At 41.6% G+C, this 17624-nt stretch overlaps 3 protein-coding genes across 3 annotated transcripts; 1 reads left to right on the top strand and 2 right to left on the bottom strand.

Moving 5' to 3' along the window:
- Positions 1-3789, bottom strand: apex1 (APEX nuclease (multifunctional DNA repair enzyme) 1). Its single transcript, XM_038739238.1, has 5 exons — positions 3664-3789; positions 2073-2204; positions 1810-1973; positions 1525-1717; positions 1-1143 (listed from the first exon to the last, which is right to left on the bottom strand). Exons 2-5 carry the CDS (start codon positions 2131-2133, stop codon positions 629-631), a joined length of 933 nt encoding a protein of 310 aa, XP_038595166.1. The 5' UTR covers positions 2134-2204; positions 3664-3789; the 3' UTR covers positions 1-628.
- Positions 3790-3942: 153 nt separating this feature from the next.
- On the top strand, positions 3943-12386 carry LOC119918477 (O-sialoglycoprotein endopeptidase). Its single transcript, XM_038739237.1, has 12 exons — positions 3943-4099; positions 7528-7647; positions 7735-7854; positions 8008-8183; positions 8321-8416; positions 8518-8567; positions 8656-8734; positions 8942-9007; positions 9980-10070; positions 10694-10769; positions 11409-11507; positions 11819-12386. The coding sequence occupies exons 2-12, from the start codon at positions 7533-7535 to the stop codon at positions 11856-11858; spliced, it is 1008 nt and encodes a 335-aa protein (XP_038595165.1). The 5' UTR covers positions 3943-4099; positions 7528-7532; the 3' UTR covers positions 11859-12386.
- Positions 12387-16692, bottom strand: si:ch211-214j24.10 (uncharacterized protein LOC558894 homolog). Its single transcript, XM_038739240.1, has 4 exons — positions 16539-16692; positions 13741-14526; positions 13615-13645; positions 12387-13241 (listed from the first exon to the last, which is right to left on the bottom strand). The coding sequence occupies exons 1-4, from the start codon at positions 16552-16554 to the stop codon at positions 13190-13192; spliced, it is 885 nt and encodes a 294-aa protein (XP_038595168.1). The 5' UTR covers positions 16555-16692; the 3' UTR covers positions 12387-13189.
- Between the last annotated feature and the right edge of the window lie 932 nt (positions 16693-17624).

The following is a 17624-nucleotide window of genomic DNA, read 5'->3' as shown; positions in this document are numbered from 1 at the left end:
TTTACATAAATCCAGTCTTTATTTTGGGCATGTTTTACAACAGAATGTGACATTGGTTTTGAAAAGAGGCGTTAAAACATTTGTGCTAGAACAAGTTACATTTTCTTTAAACAATGGTTTAATTTCAAACAGTTACACAAAAACATACTGCAGGTTCTGTGGCAATGAGGCATAGGTCAGCAGTAGTACAGACAGGAGCCACACTAACAACAGGTCTACAGCCAGTCGCAGGTCACCGTTGAAGATCAGCTTAGACATGAGTATTTAGTGTTGCGCCTTTATAGAATGGCTGAGAGGAATTTTGGTGTACATCACTGGGTTTACTGACAAACTTCAATTACATGAAAAGGACAAACGGGCATTATGAAAAGTGTTGAGTCATAACAGTTCATGTTAAAACGTAAAGATTTAAGTACTAGACAACTAAGCTACTGCTGAACTTACTGAGAGTAAGTTTGGGCAGCACATCACCCACGAGAAAGGTCAACCTATTTAAGACTTGCCTGCCTAAATAGGCAATGCCTCACTAACAGCGCACACTGGCGTACATGATAGTTTCAGCAAAGTTGGAACGGAAGTACTAAGAAGACAGTGAAGGCAAAGCAATAGCCCTGCTGACCAGACTGATCTACACGGCTATGTGCAGGGTGATGGGGCAGTGGTCGCTTCCCATCACCTTGTTGCGGATCTTGCTGTCGCACAGACCTGGCAGCAGACTGGACGACAGCACAAAGTAATCGAGCCTCCAGCCCACGTTCTTTGCGCGGGCGTTCATCATGTAGGTCCAGAAGGTGTAGGCGTTGGTCTGATCGGGGTAGAGCTCGCGGAAGCTGTCTGTGAAACCGGCCTCCAGCAGCTGGCTGAAGCCCTCGCGCTCCTCGGGGGTGAAGCCTGCGTTTTTCTTGTTCCCCTTGGGGTTCTTCAGGTCTATCTCCTGGTGCGCGACATTAAGGTCACCGCACAGCACCAGGGGCTTCTGTATATCAAGCTCGCTCAGGTACGCACGGAAGTCCACGTCCCAGGTTTTGCGGTAATCTAGGCGCACAAGGCCTCTACCGGAGTTTGGCACGTAGGCAGTCACCAGGAAGAAGTTGGGGAATTCAGCAGTGATGACGCGGCCCTCATTGTCATGTTCTTCTTTGCCTGGAGGATTGGTGGATGAGGTTTAGTTAACAATTATATGCAATTACTTTGCCAGAATTCAAAACTTGTTCAGTTTGATAATTTCTTGTGTTCACTGGGGAAATAGTGATAGTCAGCAAAGCCAAGTCACTGCAGCTTAACAATGTTACTTGCAATGTTTAACAATATCTGACAGTTTGACATTTACTTGCTTAGAGTCAAGGTGAACTTAGCTTAGCACTAAGACTGGAAACAGGGTAACAGCTAGCCTGCCTACTAGCGCCAGCTAGTTGGGCATGTTGGATGTCATCTGTACTAAAACGACAATAAGCAAATGCGCTACTTCATAGGGTTTATGTGCCGGATGATGACGACTCAACAGCATATGGAGAAACCACTCACCAATGCCATATGTGACTTTGAGGGGTTCAGTCTTGCAGAGCATGGCAACGCCACTGTAACCCTCCTTGTCATCCGAGACGGCCCAGTACTTGTGAGGGTACTCGGGCATTGAGGTGATGTCAGCAGGGAGGTTTTTCTCTGAACACTTCGTTTCCTGCAGGCACAAAACATCTGGAGCCTCCTCACGCACCCACTACAATGACGAACACAAGGGTTAACCATTAAAACCAGTCTCAGAACTTACTTTGGCAAATAATTAGTAATCATAATCAACTGAAAACTCACATCCAGGCCCTTCTTTTTCACCCAGGCCCTAAGCCCGTCCACGTTCCAGGAGGTGATCTTCGTGTTGGCTTCTCTGCCATCTTTGCTGGTCATTTTGTCAGGAGGATCATCATACAATATTGGGGCCTCTGGTTCCTTAGCCTTCTTTGTTTTCTTTGCAGAAGCTATCAGGTAAAAGGTGTTTTAGTTAGGAAAATGTCTAAGTTGTTTACCACACAGAGAATACTATGCATTTAAATGTTTATTAGTGCATACTGCAGTACCAGAGCCGGAGTCATTTTCTCCATCTGCAGCTGCCTCTTCTGCCTTCTTGCCTCTCTTCATACTTGAACTCGCTCTGACTGCAAACACACCTCGCAGACACACAACACGCACACACAACAGCACACGAGCCGCTGCAAAAACAAAAGAGGACTTTAGGTGGAACTGTTAAGTGTCAAATGCTACAACAATATGCAAGACTTTCATTAAGGTTCTTAGCTTATGGTCGATTCACCAATTTCTAAAAAATTAAATAAAAAATCTCTCTTTAAGTCACTTGTCTAGGGAAATGGCCAACATTTGCTGTTTCCAGCTCCTCAAGTGAGGATTTGTTGCTTTTCCCGTTTTATTTCATTGTAAATAGAATTTATTTTGGGTTTATACTGTTGATAAACAAAAAATGCAATTTGAAGCCTTCGCCATGGGCAAGCTTTAGTTTTTCCTATTTTCTGGCATTTTATATACTAAATTGTTTGAGAAAACTACAAGTTATTAATTTCAATTCAACAAGTTTTGGGTTCTCGGTCAACACATCTCTATGCAGTCACTTGAAAAACAAATGCATTTAATAAGAATCCAAGATAATCCTCCCAAGATTTCAGACACACACAGTAACACAAGCAAACATACACATGTTGTAAGATATGTACAGAGCAGAATATTTTGCAACTGTTGGTACTCTCAGATGGCCCAACTATGTAATGACACTGTACAAATTACCTTAGACATATTTGGCATTTCTGTACTACAAGTTCTTGTTTTTTGGCCAACATATTGATATACAGATGGGCATTTCTAAAATTAGCCAATATCGGCGAATATATCGGTGTGTTTTAGTTTTTACAGCTAATATTTGGCTTATTGTGGAATTGTTGATTTTGTAAAAATTTTTTTACAATTGTGTGCCCCATTATTTTCACGTACACTAACTTTAGTATCTTAAAATAGACAAGGCTGAAAACTCAAGTGTGTACTTGCATTCATGCATATCAGCACCAGCACCGACCTATCGGTTATATCGGTTATTGGCCAAACTTGCCTCCTAGGAGAAATATTAGGTTATTTCTGAGTGATGTTACATGTGTATGCTACAAAATGTCAGTTATACACGTATGCCTTTGTTTTTCAAGTGTTGCTTGTCAACTTCACAAACGGTAAAGAGTTTTTCAAAACTTAAATCAATGATCTGACAAAGAAGCACGCTGAGCGTTTATTGTGATGAAGTCGTTTATGCGGAGGGTAACGTTATTGTTAGACAGCATAACGTTAGTCCATGCAAAACGTATTTATGACCCACTGGATGCAAAATTAACTGCATGCACGTAGAATACAAACAGCCAACAGCAGAAGCTAACATTATATTTCCGTTTTCACGGTTTAATGGCATGCTATGCTAGCACTCGCGTTTCCTCAAAAGCCCACGGCCAGCAGCAGACGGCCTGCACTGTAATGAATGAAGAATAACTACAAAGCTACTAATTAGCTTCGTACCACATCGCGTATTTGGTTAATCGCCACATGCAAATTTTAATAACGGTAGCGCTATTTCAACCAGCTACACGTTTCAGGAAAAGGAGATGCAAATAACCTTACTTGCACTTTCACAACAGGATGAAGAGTCGAGTCCGTGCTGCTTACTCCCCCCAAACACACACAAAGCACGCCAAAGATTTCTGACCACGTGCTTGCTGTACTTAGAGACTGCCTAAACGTATGCCTGATAACAATTTGAAAACCAAACATTTCAAATTTTGTATTTCTTATTTTGAAACATTTATAAAAATACGCAACACTGGTTGGTATAACGTGTATTAAATTAGCCTGACATGCTGCCGAAGTAAAACATAAAAGTAGACAATGCTTTTTGGTGAGGCTAATTCTACAGCTGTCAATGTTTGGGACCCCGAGCGTAGTTTAATAGAGCGCTAGAGCTGAAAAAGTTAGCCGAGGCAGTAAAATTATTTGTTTAAAGATTTAACTGTCACGAATTTGGAGTAATGCGGACAACTGAAAGAAAGTGAAAAGCTAGGTATACCTATTTTATTAATCAATGCAGCTTTAATATAAGCTAATTTTACGAAGATAGTATAGTATGCTGTCACTGATAGCATAACAGCTAACGTACACAGCTACAGTATGCTTAACCTACACCCACCTAAAGGATTATTAGGAACACCATACTAATACTGTGTTTGACCCCCTTTCGCCTTCAGAACTGCCTTCATTCTACGTGGCATTGATTCAACAAGGTGCTGAAAGCATTCTTTAGAAATGTTGGCCCATATTGATGGATAGCATCTTGCAGTTGATGGAGATTTGTGGGATGCACATCCAGGGCACGAAGCTCCCGTTCCACCACATCCCAAAGATGCTCTATTGGGTTGAGATCTGGTGACTGTGGGGGCCATTTTAGTACAGTGAACTCATTGTCATGTTCAAAAACCAATTTGAAATGATTGGAGCTTTGTGACATGGTGCATTATCCTGCTGGAAGTAGCCATCAGAGGATGGGTACATGGTGGCATAAAGGGATGGACATGGTCAGAAACAATGCTCAGGTAGGCCGTGGCATTTAAACGATGCCCAATTGGCACTAAGGGGCCTAAAGTGTGCCAAGAAAACATCCCCCACACCATTACACCACCACCAGCAGCCTGCACAGTGGTAACAAGGCATGATGGATCCATGTTCTCATTCTGTTTACGCCAAATTCTGACTCAACAGAAATCGAGACTCATCAGACCAGGCAACATTTTTCCAGTCTTCAACTGTCCAATTTTGGTGAGCTCTTGCAAATTGTAGCCTCTTTTTCCTATTTGTAGTGGAGATGAGTGGTACCCGGTGGGGTCTTCTGCTGTTGTAGCCCATCCGCCTCAAGGTTGTGCGTGTTGTGGCTTCACAAATGCTTTGCTGCATACCTCGGTTGTAACGAGTGGTTATTTCAGTCAAAGTTGCTCTTCTATCAGCTTGAATCAGTCGGCCCATTCTCCTCTGACCTCTAGCATCAACAAGGCATTTTCGCCCACAGGACTGCAGCATACTGGATGTTTTTCCCTTTTCACATCATTCTTTGTAAACCCTAGAAATGGTTGCGCGTGAAAATCCCAGTAACTGAGCAGATTGTGAAATACTCAGACCGGCCCGTCTGGCACCAACAACCATGCCACGCTCAAAATAGCTTAAATCACCTTTCTTTCCCATTCTGACATTCAGTTTGGAGTTCAGGAGATTGTCTTGACCAGGACCACACCCCTAAATGTATTGAAGCAACTGCCATGTGATTGGTTGATTAGATAATTGCATTAATGAGAAATGAACAGGTGTTCCTAATAATCCTTTAGGTGAGTGTATAAACTGTATTTATAGATGTTCCATAATGTGGCATGATGCAGGTTATAGATGTATCGGAAGGGTTACGGAATAGTTAGTAAGTAGCCTACTTACATGTCGCATTCAATAATTTAACGATACATGTCTGCATATATATATAAATGGAGAGAGAGAGAGAGAGAGAATCAAATCGTAAGGTTGGTCTCCTATGGAAGCCCATTTCTGCAAAGACAAAATATGATAATGATTAAAATATAAATAGTCTAGCAAAAAATAAATACGAATTAAGCAATAATAGATTAAAATGATTAAATAATTTATATTAAGTTACAACTCACAAAGCTGAAAATGAAGATAGTAAGTAAAAATTGTAACATAGCACATAAATTTTTTGTCTTAGTAATCTAACAATTTTGGCTTAGTAGGCCAATGTCATCATTTTGGCATACTGGTGGACTCTTAGTAAGCGGGCCTTTGAGCTAAGCTCCTCCTTATCATAAGTAGAGTTTTCAGACACATTATGAAGCAGTGAGGTTAATATTATGAGGTTACTTGGACGGCCAGGCATCCTTTATTTTGGATGCCAGAAAACACTTGAAAAACCATGAAAACACACCCGGATAGGTGAGTCACCTGGACAGTTAGCAGACATGTCCAGCATCAGCAATTTAATGTAAGCTTACTACTAGCTTTGTGGCTAAGGGAGGTTACCTTGATTAGACTGGTGTTTGCTGAATATTTTGAAAAGATGCATGGGGGTTTGCGTAGTTGCCACACCCATGGCTATGCCATGACTGCAAACATGCTACGCTACATTTGCTCAGGTCTGGCAAACCAGTCATTGCTGTTTGGCATAAAACACATTGCTACTAGTTAGGGCTGGACCCGAAGATTTGTTTGTTGGATAGGTATTAGATATATATCAAATTTGAATCTGTTTTTCAGTTCACATCAAAGGGAAAACTAAATACAGAAGACCTTATCAATGTGGGAGCACCTTTAATTGAGTGATGACCACAGCAGTTTGACAGGGGGTGTATTAATTTTACATTTGTGTTTTTAAATTTTAATCAGTAAACTGTAGGCTACAACAAACAAACAACAACATAATGAACACATTAAAATATTTCTATTAGCCTTATTGTAGAATAAGAAGATTTAATAGTGGTAGTATGATAAAAGCTTTCCCCACCTGCTCAGCACACCAGCTACCAACCTAGATCTGCATGCATCAAGACTTCCACCCTGCCTCGTTCTCTCTGGCTCAATATCACGTCCCTTCAACCCTGCAATGGCTAGAGCTCTTTTGTCTAACTCCTCGCCTGTCTTAGTCCTGCACTTGGGTTTACTAGCCTAGCCATAACAAAGTTTAAAAACAAAGTTTTGATCATAGTAACTTGTTGTTTTAGTGTCTGGCCTTTTCACATAAGTTGAAAAGTTGTGTTATTTAATTTAATCAAAGAATAGTCAAAACATGTTTGTAGAATTCATAAACTGGTAAACAACAATCTGTACTGTTACTCCCACTGACTTCAAATGAAGTGGCATCTTCCTTAAAGGATAACTTTGGTATTTTTCAACCTGGACACTATTTCCACATGTTTTTGTGTCTGTGTGATTAATTAGGACAGCAGTTTTTGAAACTGGTTCAGGATTAAGAGTGTGCTGCAAATAGCAGCAGCGAGTAAGGGCTGCAATGTAATCCTTGCAAAGTACGTCCACTAAAGTGCTTGTTTTTGCCACCGACAGGCTTTGGGGGATATTTAATACATTTTCCTTAATCGCTGATTGGTCACATTAATGATCAATCAATGATTAATCGTAAAGACAGGCATATTAAACGCAGATAATGAATCATAAAACTAATCTCCACCAAGCACTAACATAGTCTTATAAGAAAGACCCTAAAAAACAACCTAACAAATGAACATAATTTCACTTGATATCGAACAAACACTCTTTAAAGTGTTTAAACTGGAATGAATGAATGAATAAATTGAATGAATTAGATTTTTAATTTTGCAGAAATGGGCTTCCAAGGAGGATGAAGTAGCCTAATTACAGGGGAAATGCCCTTTAAAACCGATACTGTACACTGCTTTGCTCTTATCTGAAATTGTTTTTCAGCTGCCATGACTGTAGTAATTGGATTTGAGGGCAGTGCCAATAAGATCGGCATAGGAATCATCAGGGATGGTGAAGTGCTTTCCAACCCTAGACGGACCTACATAACCCCACCTGGTCAAGGCAAGTCACGTGTCACCTTCACCTCACCGGTGGTGTCAAAGTTTAACAGTCTTGCATGCGAAGTTGACAACATGTTATTTATATCAGGGTTCATGCCGAGTGACACCGCCAGGCACCACCGTGCTGTCATACTGACCGTCCTGAAGGAGGCGCTGGAGCAAGCAGGGCTGAAGCCTGCGGACATCGACTGTGTGGCGTACACCAAAGGTAGATCCTGGGTGTCTGTCGTACAAGATTTGAATTTGCCATCTTATTGTTACGAGGATTAGGGCTACAAGTTTAGATACATTAGGATCCACACCTTGTTTTAATCAATATAATAATCATTTTCACTCTCTTGTTTTTCTTCTTCTCTTCCAGGTCCTGGTATGGGTGCCCCCTTGGTAACAGTGGCTCTGGTGGCTCGCACAGTCGCACAGCTTTGGGGGAAGCCGCTCCTCGGTGTCAACCACTGCATCGGACACATTGAGATGGGCCGACTCATCACAAAAGCCGACAACCCCACCGTGCTTTATGTTAGTGGAGGGAACACACAGGTTGGTTTCTGTATGTAGGCCCCATGCCTGAGGAAAAACTACAAGTCATGATCAGCTGTGAATTAAACAGTGTTGGCAGAGCTGTCACTTGTTATTTAGGTACAAACCTAAGTAGACTTGTCCTTCTTCCTGCGCAGGTTATTGCATACTCGGAGCAGCGGTACAGAATATTTGGGGAGACCATTGACATCGCGGTTGGCAACTGTTTGGACAGATTCGCCAGAGTTATAAAGGTGTGTGCTATTATAGCCCTCATTATAGCAACTATTTGCCTTTTACTGGATGTGATAGATGCGTGTTATAATACTTTGTGTGGAACTGTTTCTCCACTCAGATTTCCAATGACCCCAGTCCAGGCTACAACATAGAGCAGATGGCCAAAAAGTGAGTGGGAGCCACTAGGCAGTGTGCTGTGTTTGTTTTTACACTGCTAATGTTTTGACTTAACTTTGCTCCTTGTCCATGCTGTTAGAGGGAGTCAGTACGTGGAGCTGCCATATACAGTAAAAGGAATGGATGTCTCATTTTCTGGGATTCTGTCCTACATTGAGGTGAGTGGCTCGATTGTCTGTGGAACTTTATATCTACAATGAGTACAACATCTAAATAATGATTTAATCTTCTGTTTTCTTTTGACATGGTCTAGATCTTATTTAATAATTAGGCTGAAACTGATACTCAAGGCTACAGTTAGATATGTCTACTACTTCACCATTCCTTTGATTCATGATCCTAACAGTTCTTTTTCTCTTCCATAGGAAGTGTCTCATAAGATGCTGAGCTCTGGTCAGTGTTCAGCAGAGGACCTGTGCTTTTCCCTGCAGGTACTCAGAACTAACACTATTAGTTAGTCTGTTTAATACAGTGCTGCCCTACAAAAAAGTTCCATAGAACGATTTGTTAAAGCTACTTTTAAGTTTAAAGGCTTTTATTCCTGCTGAGATCAGTAAAAAGAAAATATTTTACTACATGGCTGTTTTAGGATAAAGCCTCATTCAAACTCAACAGAAGCACATCAATCCGCGTGGGGTTCGTTCTTTGGTTATTTTGTTTTAAAACCAAAACGGAAAAACAAAGCAGCTGCATGTTGTTCTATGACCGGTGTCATAGTGGTCGTTCCTCCTGGCTGGATGAAGTTCGATGCTCCTGTTTCATGCATAGCCTAATCCATGTGCCTACTGCAGCTGGGGGCTCTCCGCAGCGCCGCGAAACTTTCTAAATTCTTCCATCTCGCAAAGAAAATAAAGGTCAGGTGGAAACAGTGTAGAGAGGCTGAACAAAAATTACCCGAACATTTTAATCCGTCTATGATTCGTTAATGTACAGCTTGCCGATTTAACTAATAACAGTTCATGTTTGCTGTGTACCATTGGATGTACTCACAACGATCACTGATTTAATTTGATACTGAAGAAATCTTAAAAACCGAAGGATTTTTAGGCAACTTGAGGCGTTTCTGTTCCTGTCCCAGTTGAGTTAATAACTGAACGGTGAGCCTCCCGTTTTTCTAACTAAAAACCCACCTATGTTGATGTTGAAGCTCATCTTAATTCCATTTAATCAGGCACCGCCATTGCCCAAGTGTATCTGCTGCAGGTTTATTGTGTAAAGTGTAACACACAAAGCTACTCAAATCGGCACAATACAAATCAAAATCAGTATTTTTCCGTTTTATTTTGGGCGTGTCTGGGAAGCTTGTTGTGTTTTGAGCTTTTGAGATATTAAGAGATCGTAATGATGATGGTACATTTTGTCAGTATTACCCACGACCAGCACTAACGCCTTCCTCCCTACAGGAGACCGTGTTCTCCATGCTGGTGGAGATCACTGAGAGGGCCATGGCTCACTGCGGCTCCCAAGAGGTCCTCATCGTCGGGGGTGTCGGCTGTAAGTAAAATGAAATTGATGCTTGTTGGTTGGGGTATTTTCAACATGCAGTGCTCAGATAGTTCCAGTAGCTACAACGCTACAGTTAACAATGTCACAGTAACCTAAAATATCAGCAGCATATGTTTGAGGTTTTCTTTCTACAGCTGCCAATTTGCAAGTTCTTCTGTCAAACAGAGACAAGTGTACAACAGAGAGACACAATTTCACTACACTATTGTATTGTACATTATAGATACACAGATATATATATATATATATGGCTGGGGGAAAATACCTTCTTGCACGAACACAAATATTGTCATTCCTGGATTTGATAACCGAGATGCTGTCATGTTTGCAGAGTAGCAACAGCACAATAGATTCCTCCTGTCTTTGCAAAGGGGAAAAGGTCCAAGAGTTTGTTATTCTCCAAATGGGGACAAAGATTGTTTTATGGAAAACCAGGCATCTCATAAAATGAAATGTGAATGTAAAGTGTTTCAATAATATACAGGTTAATACGGTCACATTTAAAATAAGCAAACTAATCCTTGTTAAAGCCTTCCCTTTTGTTTATTCATCGGAAGATGTGTCCCATTTTGCACTCTTGTAGAGAACGTGACCTGTTGTTTCCTCTGCAGGTAACCTGCGTCTGCAGGAGATGATGGGGGTGATGTGTAAGGAGAGAGGAGCCAAGCTGTTTGCCACAGATGAACGGTAAGCCAGCCGGTCCGCACTCGCTTTCATTCACGTTACAATGACAAAGGAGTCCGCTTCAGATTTACATGAACGAGAGGTTGGAGGTTCCCTGAACTGAAACTTTAACAGCTCTCATCATGTTTTTTAACTAGCTCTACAGTCAGGGGTTTGAAATATAAACTCCACACCCACTAGAGTATCAGGTATCTAACACCCACTCCACCATCCAACAGAATTTCTGTGTGACTGTCTCGTGATGGTGTACAATAACAAGCAGGTACACTGTACATGCTTTTCCAGTCTAGTGAGTAAAAATCTGGGTGGAAACACTCCATTCTTGAAAAGAGAGAACGATGGTAAATGTTGGATTGTTTGAAGTTAAGGTAGCGATTGATCGTAATGTAGATTTAAGTACAGTGAAAACAATGGCATTCGTAAAACGGTTAGCAGTAATGTAACGTGTAAATAAGACTGAACACGCTAAAACATTGGAATAGTCCTTTAAATGTTAACACTCGGGGCAACACAAGATGCCTCAATAGCAAAATGCCCACATCAAACTGGCATCTTTTCTCTCCCTCACATGCCCTCACTGCAGAGTTGCTCAACCCAGGTTCCAGCTCCAGTCCACATAACAGTGTTCACTTTGTGCCACAGATTCTGCATAGACAACGGCGCAATGATTGCTCAAGCCGGCTGGGAGATGTTTAGGTCAGGTCAGGTGACGGAGCTGGAAGACTCGTGGATTACACAAAGGTAGACCTCCATTACTGGTTCTTCTGGTCTCATTACATTCGCCTGGATCCAGCCTCTGCATTTTTATCCTTGTGGGAAATGTCACTTGTGATTTAATGATCTGTCGTATTGGCCCACAAAACTGGATCCAAGATGCTTGCAGTCATCATCCAGCATATAGTATTTATTGAAACCAAATGAAAATATCTTCACCAATGGGCTCTTGGTATATAGAAACATTGTGAATCCTGAATCTAAGTACTCCCGGAATGTCGGGAAAAGTAATATTGCGTCCTTGCCCTCAGTCACCATTAACATTTCTCCTGTTGTAGGTACAGAACAGATGAGGTGGCGGTGACGTGGAGAGCCTGAGTGATGTTGTTGCAGCAGGTCTGTTATGACAGGTGGTACCAGAACTCCTGGCCTCTGCAGACTCTTGAATTCTGGGAAAGTTAAGCATTTTGCTTAAGAGACCCAGATTATGTTTTTTCCCCCTGCTGCATTATGAGGCAACTTGTAGCAATGAAATAGGATTTTAAAATATTGGGAGATATTTAGCTCACAGATGTTTCAGGTGAAGTGCACACTTTCTTCTGTCAGTGGTGGAGGGGAAAACATGGAGGGTGAGATCAGAATAAGCAACTTGTGTCTCAACATTTCATTAACATAATCCATTTGTCTGTACTTCTACATGTAAAGGCTTGAATACAGCTTTTCTCCGTAAAACTATCTGGCTGTATAATTTGGTGACAGTGATAAACAAGTTTACAGTTTGTGTTCAGTTAAACTGCTTTTTATCCGTTATCATGCACTTATGTTGAGGGGAACAGAAATGTGATTTTGAACTTTCAGCCTGTACAGTGGTAAATCTGAACTTTAAATAATAAAAGATGGAACTTATCAAGTTTATTCATTTTTATTAAGCAATACTGTTCACTTACATTCCTCCTTTCTCCAGTGTATTTTTTTTTTTAAATTCAATAAATCTTTTCAAAAAAACATACTGAACATGGTGAGATCCCTTATGGATTCATGAGTAGCATTCATCAGATTAGGGAACCAAATAAAAACAACAAAAAGGAACACAGCATTAAGATCTGACAGGGATAAAGGGTGAACTCTACTGTGCCTTTGACTACACCCCTCTGTAAACTGAAGACACTGATACACAAGTCCTCTGCATACATTAACAATAAAACTCAAGCAGGTACAAGACAGAGATTCTGTTTGTAAATTGAGAAGGGGGAGGGAAAAAACAAAAAATTCGCTCTGGTGAGGGTTTCTTGCACACAGGGATTGGTCACAAAGGATTTTTTAACAAAGTGCTTGATTGACCACTCGCTTTACAGAGGACACAAAGTTTGATACAACTGCAGCTTGAGGGGGAAAATTAAATTACAGCTCCTCAGAGATTGTTTAAAAGAAAAAAAGACCAGCTCTAAACATACAAGCTAAAAATGGCATGAAAACAGGTCTGATTAATTAAGGCAGGCTTTCTGTAAGGCGTTAAAAAAGTCCATTGCTGTAAGATCTCAAGGGAGTTAGTCCAAAGTGTCTCAGTGTGGCTTTGCGTGAAGACATCATCCTGAGTGCAGCAAGTGTGTGAACAGGACTCAAAAATTTGTCCACATTTACGTGTTTCAATGTGCATGTAGGTGTGTGTTGTGTCTGGGTTTATATATGCTTTGGGTTTTCTCACACTGCTAGGCTGGGTGCTCCTGGGTGTCCTTGTACCAGACAACCTTTTTTGGAACTGCAAAACAAGAAAGAGAGAACTACATGTCAAAAGGGAGTTGCTAGACTGCCACACTTTGAGTGCCTGTATGATCTTGGACTGCTGGTTGGCTGCATTTGACTTCTTCTAGAATTAGATATGTTTTTTGTTTCACCGTGTTTTGCAAACAACCTAAAGTTAGCCAACGGACTGATCTACATAATGCAGGATGTAACTCAACCATCAAGTGGTTTCCAAAATAGATGAGTGCAAAATATTGCCAGGACATGACAATGCTTATGAGGAGCTGAAGCCAATTTCACAACATGATCAGAGGAAATTTTCTGTCTTGGCCATGTTTTTTTGTGAGAAGTGTGCGATACCACTGACTGGTTTACTCTGAGTCAACTTACGTTTTTCTGTTTGTTACATATCCCGTTCCATTCTGAGAGAAAAAAAAAAAAAGTCACCGTTAGAGGCAATGCACTGAAATGACAATTTACAACAAGACTGGCAGGGCGCTTCTTTCACAGCTCTCACCTCTACTGTGGTAGTTTAAAGCCTCCACTAGATGGCGGCAACTAAGCAGCAGCTTCCCGTTGCTCTCGTCAGTCTCTGGGCATGTGACGAAGGTAGTGACAGGAATAGGCGTTTCTTCAGGAGGCTGGACTGTGAGAACTGTCTCGAGCTGTAGGTCTGACTGCTCGGCGTCTGTGGGCTGAGGAGGGAGGGCGTTGGCAATGTGGCGAGTGCTGGCGCCCTCTGTGACCGGCCTCGCCTCGCTGATGAAGCTGAGGCCCCACTGGTTCTGTAGCAGCACGCCGATGGCGGGGCGGTCCTCCTCCAGCGCTCCACTTGCTGTTCCCTTAGCTGCCTTCACTTTGGAGGCGTAGCTGACGGCAGGCTGCAGCTTGGCGGGGCTGTCCTGCACTGGGAAGGCAGGTGGGGGCTTGAGCAGTGACAGACTGTCCTCCACCCACCTGTCCTTTTGGACAATCTTTTGAGGCCGCTCGCTAACCCGGCCGACCCCCTTTTGACTTTCCCTGCGGAGGCTGCGGCCTTTGTGCTGCTGGCCCTTGCGTTCTTTTTCCCTGCGGAAGCTGAAGGTGTGCGTGTGTCCGATCAGGTCGCCTTCGGGTGAAAGTCGTCGGGGCTGTTGGTCGCCACCTGAGATGCAGCCTCCACCCCCGCCTCCACCACAGTTGCCTGAGCCAGGAGACAAGCGCCGGTTGCGAATGTGTGGATCTGAGTTGGTAGCTGAAACAAGGACTGCTGGGTCGCACAGGGTATCTGACTCACATACAGTGTTGCTGACTTCCCATGTACCTGAAAGAGAGGTGTTGACATGTCAGTCAAATATCTGCTGTCACATACAGTTTAAATAGCAGAGGTGGGCTTTTGAATTCATACATCAGCAATCCGAGAACATCGCCATTGTTTTTTTGGGGGCAATTTTTATATTTGGTTTGCAGCTTTACTGGTCTGCCTCCTCCCAAAGATCGATTGAGAGCCACTGCTCAGACTCTCATTCAGCAAGCTAACCCAGTAGCACAAAGGCCAGCCACAGCAGAGAGAGAGAGCAAGGAAAACAGCCAGAATATTTTCAAATCTAAAATCAGTTTTATTTTGTTTTCCGAGTAGAAAATCTTAACATATCACCCAACCCACCTGAATATACTCGAATCGATCTATCATGTCTGTGTGAAATAATCACTACTGGGGAACATAAACATTTGGACTAAGACTAAAAAAAATCTTATTCAATTGAAGAAAATAAAAATGCATTCAACAAAATTCTTGAGTTTCTTTAGCAGACACTGTGCGTCCAAACAGGAGTATCACCCTTCAAGATTCTACACATGGCATTGGTTAAAAGGATATTTGCCCTTGGCTGTTTCATAAAAAACAAACATCAGGGTTGGATGACACATTTCCACGAAATTTCATTATGCAAGTGGAGCTGAGGCAGAACAGTCTTAGGGAGAGTGTTTTGCGAAGAGAGTAGAAAAATTACAAATTGCTAAACCCAAATTGTCCAGTGGACTGTTTCAACACAGAATCAATTAGTTGATTAATCAATTAGTCAACAATTGATCAGCAAAACTTTGATCTACCATCCCGTTAAAAGAAAAATGCCTAATAATCTCAAGGTCCCAGTTTTGAAATGTGACAATTTACTTCTTTCCCCTCATTTGTTGTTGTAAATGGAATACGTTTAGGTTTGTTGTCCTCAAACTCTCCCATGAATTTCTCACTATTTTCTTAAATGTATAGACCAAATGAGCTATCAAAAAAAATCGGACGTATCGTCATTAATGGAAATAGCTGCAAAGCTAAAAGTCGTTTACATGTATAAGACAGTAACGTTATAATGTATAATCATTGCAATACCTCCTTAGTCTTACAAAGCAATCACTAAAGTGTGGCCCATCACAGCTTTCAACACTCGTCACTGGTCTTGTATCAATGTTACACACATTAACGTTACACTCATTGTGAAAAAAGGATTGGTAAATAAGCGTTTACGGGAAGGTTAACGTGTTGTTTTCTGTCCACATGGAACCCGACAGACCGACTCGGATATTACTACTCGTAGATTTGAAAGGCTTGTCAACTTCAAATGCTTCATCGGTGGCAATAAGGGTGAAACTCCCAACAAGTGCTTTGTAGGGTTACAGAAAAGAAGGGGTGCGACACTCCATATAATTAAGAAATGAGTAAGTTATACCTGGCCTGAATAGCGTGCCCGCTGCTAAGCGCCACATTAAAAAAAAGAAAAAAAAAAGAAAAGAAAACAAACGACGTAACGTCATTTACCAGGTCGAGCTCGTCTCAAACATATCTACAGAATTTTCGAGAAACTAGCTGACTGTATCGTTATATACTCTATAGCCTCTCGCTAAAAGACTAACTTGGCTGCTTTATTAGCATCTCTTCTGATATGACAACATGCTATGATGCGTGTATGCTGTTCTGGCAGCTACCAAAACAGCACAAGCTATGAGCCAGCGCCGGCGTTAGCAAACTTTAATTAGCAGCGTCATAGTGTGGCGAGTTAAACTCGACGGTTTAATGTACCTACGCGGTCAATCTAGTTTAACAATGTCAAAAACAACAGCTGTCGTCTAGAAGATGGCTTTATTTGACCACATTACGATGTGGACAGCTAGCTAGCATGATAGCTGAATTCAAAGTTTCGTAACCCCCATTCAAAGCGGCGAGCAGGCTGCTGTTGCTAACGCTAGCGCGGTTGCTAACACCGTCGGCAAGACTACGAAATGACACATCTGAAAGTGGGGAACTTCGGTCAGATATATCAGAAAGTAGTACAAACTTACCTGTTTTGATATGCATGTCTTTTTGTTCAATGTGTTGTGGAAAGTAAACCGTTTAGTAACTTTTGTTTACAGCGAAAAGATAACGTCGGCTCGCTGGATGAGTCTTGTGTGGCCACCCGGAAGCGACACGAAAATGTGGGTGGGACAGGAAGTCCCCGCAGATAAGCGGTCCGGCCGGAAACTTGGAGGGAATTTTAATGTTCACTAATAATGGTTACCACGTGGTAACAGTGATCTGGCTGGGTGAAAGAGGTGCTTTTCTTTATAAGGCAGGTGTAATATAAAGAGCTAATATTGTTTGAATTACTAACACCATATACAGCCACATGTTGTGTTGCTATTTGTGTAAAATGCTCTGAACAACTATCAAGGCATTCAAAAGCAATGGCAAAATGGAGACAATTCAGACTTCAGATACCCTCATGCAGATGTCACATAATGTACAGTAAACAATGGCTGTTCTGTCACACAGATGAGAGACTGCAAATATGATTTAACAATAGCAAATGCAAGCAAATACAGTAGGAACTACATCTGGGGAAGTAAACTAAGCTCTACTAAAGTGAAATCGCTGCATTTTTTTTTAACCCAAATTCAATGAATAAAAAAAAAAGTTTCCCTGCCTGGGTGTAGGGAAACCAGGTAGCCATGAGATTAACATTAGAAAAGATGGTACTTAAAAAGGTTTTCTCCTGGATTTTTCATGACCCCAAATGATTTTTCTTCTTGAGAAATGACCCATTTGACCTCTTTGAACTCTACAAATTATTTCAAGGGAACATTTAGAAAATCGCTGGTGGAGCAGTTCACAACTTATTGACCCGTGCAATAATTTAATTCCCTAAAATATAAATATCCTGGAAATGATCATCGGCTAACTGCTCAGTGCTTAACTGTTTGTATTATTTCCTTTTTCCTCCGCTAAAAGGTAGTAGAAATGTTGCAATGCAAAACTAGTTCAGTCTAAATTACATTTTCATTAGCGAGAGTGAACTTTAGATAGCCCAAACTTGCCCAACAACCGGTTTATAGGATTGACCCTACCCACAATCATTATATCATTTAATTGGATGATATAATAAGTTC

Source organism: Micropterus salmoides, unplaced genomic scaffold, assembly GCF_014851395.1.
Source record: "Micropterus salmoides isolate LMB-PRFRI ecotype aquatic unplaced genomic scaffold, ASM1485139v1 Ms_hic_scaffold_23, whole genome shotgun sequence".
NCBI classification, from domain to species: Eukaryota; Metazoa; Chordata; class Actinopteri; order Centrarchiformes; family Centrarchidae; genus Micropterus; species Micropterus salmoides.
This window is presented reverse-complemented; position numbering and strand designations above follow the sequence as displayed.

Excerpts from the sequence above, each read along its gene's own strand:
- apex1 (XM_038739238.1), bottom strand. The coding sequence starts at position 2,133 with ATGAAGAGAGGCAAGAAGGCAGAAGAGGCAGCTGCAGATGGAGAAAAT. Across the intron at positions 1,718-1,809 it reads TGAAAAAGAAGGGCCTGGAT|TGGGTGCGTGAGGAGGCTCC; the intron begins GTGAGTTTTCAG and ends TCGTCATTGTAG. Across the intron at positions 1,144-1,524 it reads CAAAGTCACATATGGCATTG|GCAAAGAAGAACATGACAAT; the intron begins GTGAGTGGTTTC and ends CCAATCCTCCAG.
- LOC119918477 (XM_038739237.1), top strand. The coding sequence starts at position 7,533 with ATGACTGTAGTAATTGGATTTGAGGGCAGTGCCAATAAGATCGGCATA. Across the intron at positions 7,648-7,734 it reads CATAACCCCACCTGGTCAAG|GGTTCATGCCGAGTGACACC; the intron begins GCAAGTCACGTG and ends TATTTATATCAG. Across the intron at positions 8,184-8,320 it reads TTAGTGGAGGGAACACACAG|GTTATTGCATACTCGGAGCA; the intron begins GTTGGTTTCTGT and ends CTTCCTGCGCAG.
- si:ch211-214j24.10 (XM_038739240.1), bottom strand. Across the intron at positions 13,646-13,740 it reads TTTAAACTACCACAGTAGAG|AATGGAACGGGATATGTAAC; the intron begins GTGAGAGCTGTG and ends TTTTTCTCTCAG. Across the intron at positions 13,242-13,614 it reads ATATGTAACAAACAGAAAAA|AGTTCCAAAAAAGGTTGTCT; the intron begins CGTAAGTTGACT and ends TTCTTGTTTTGC.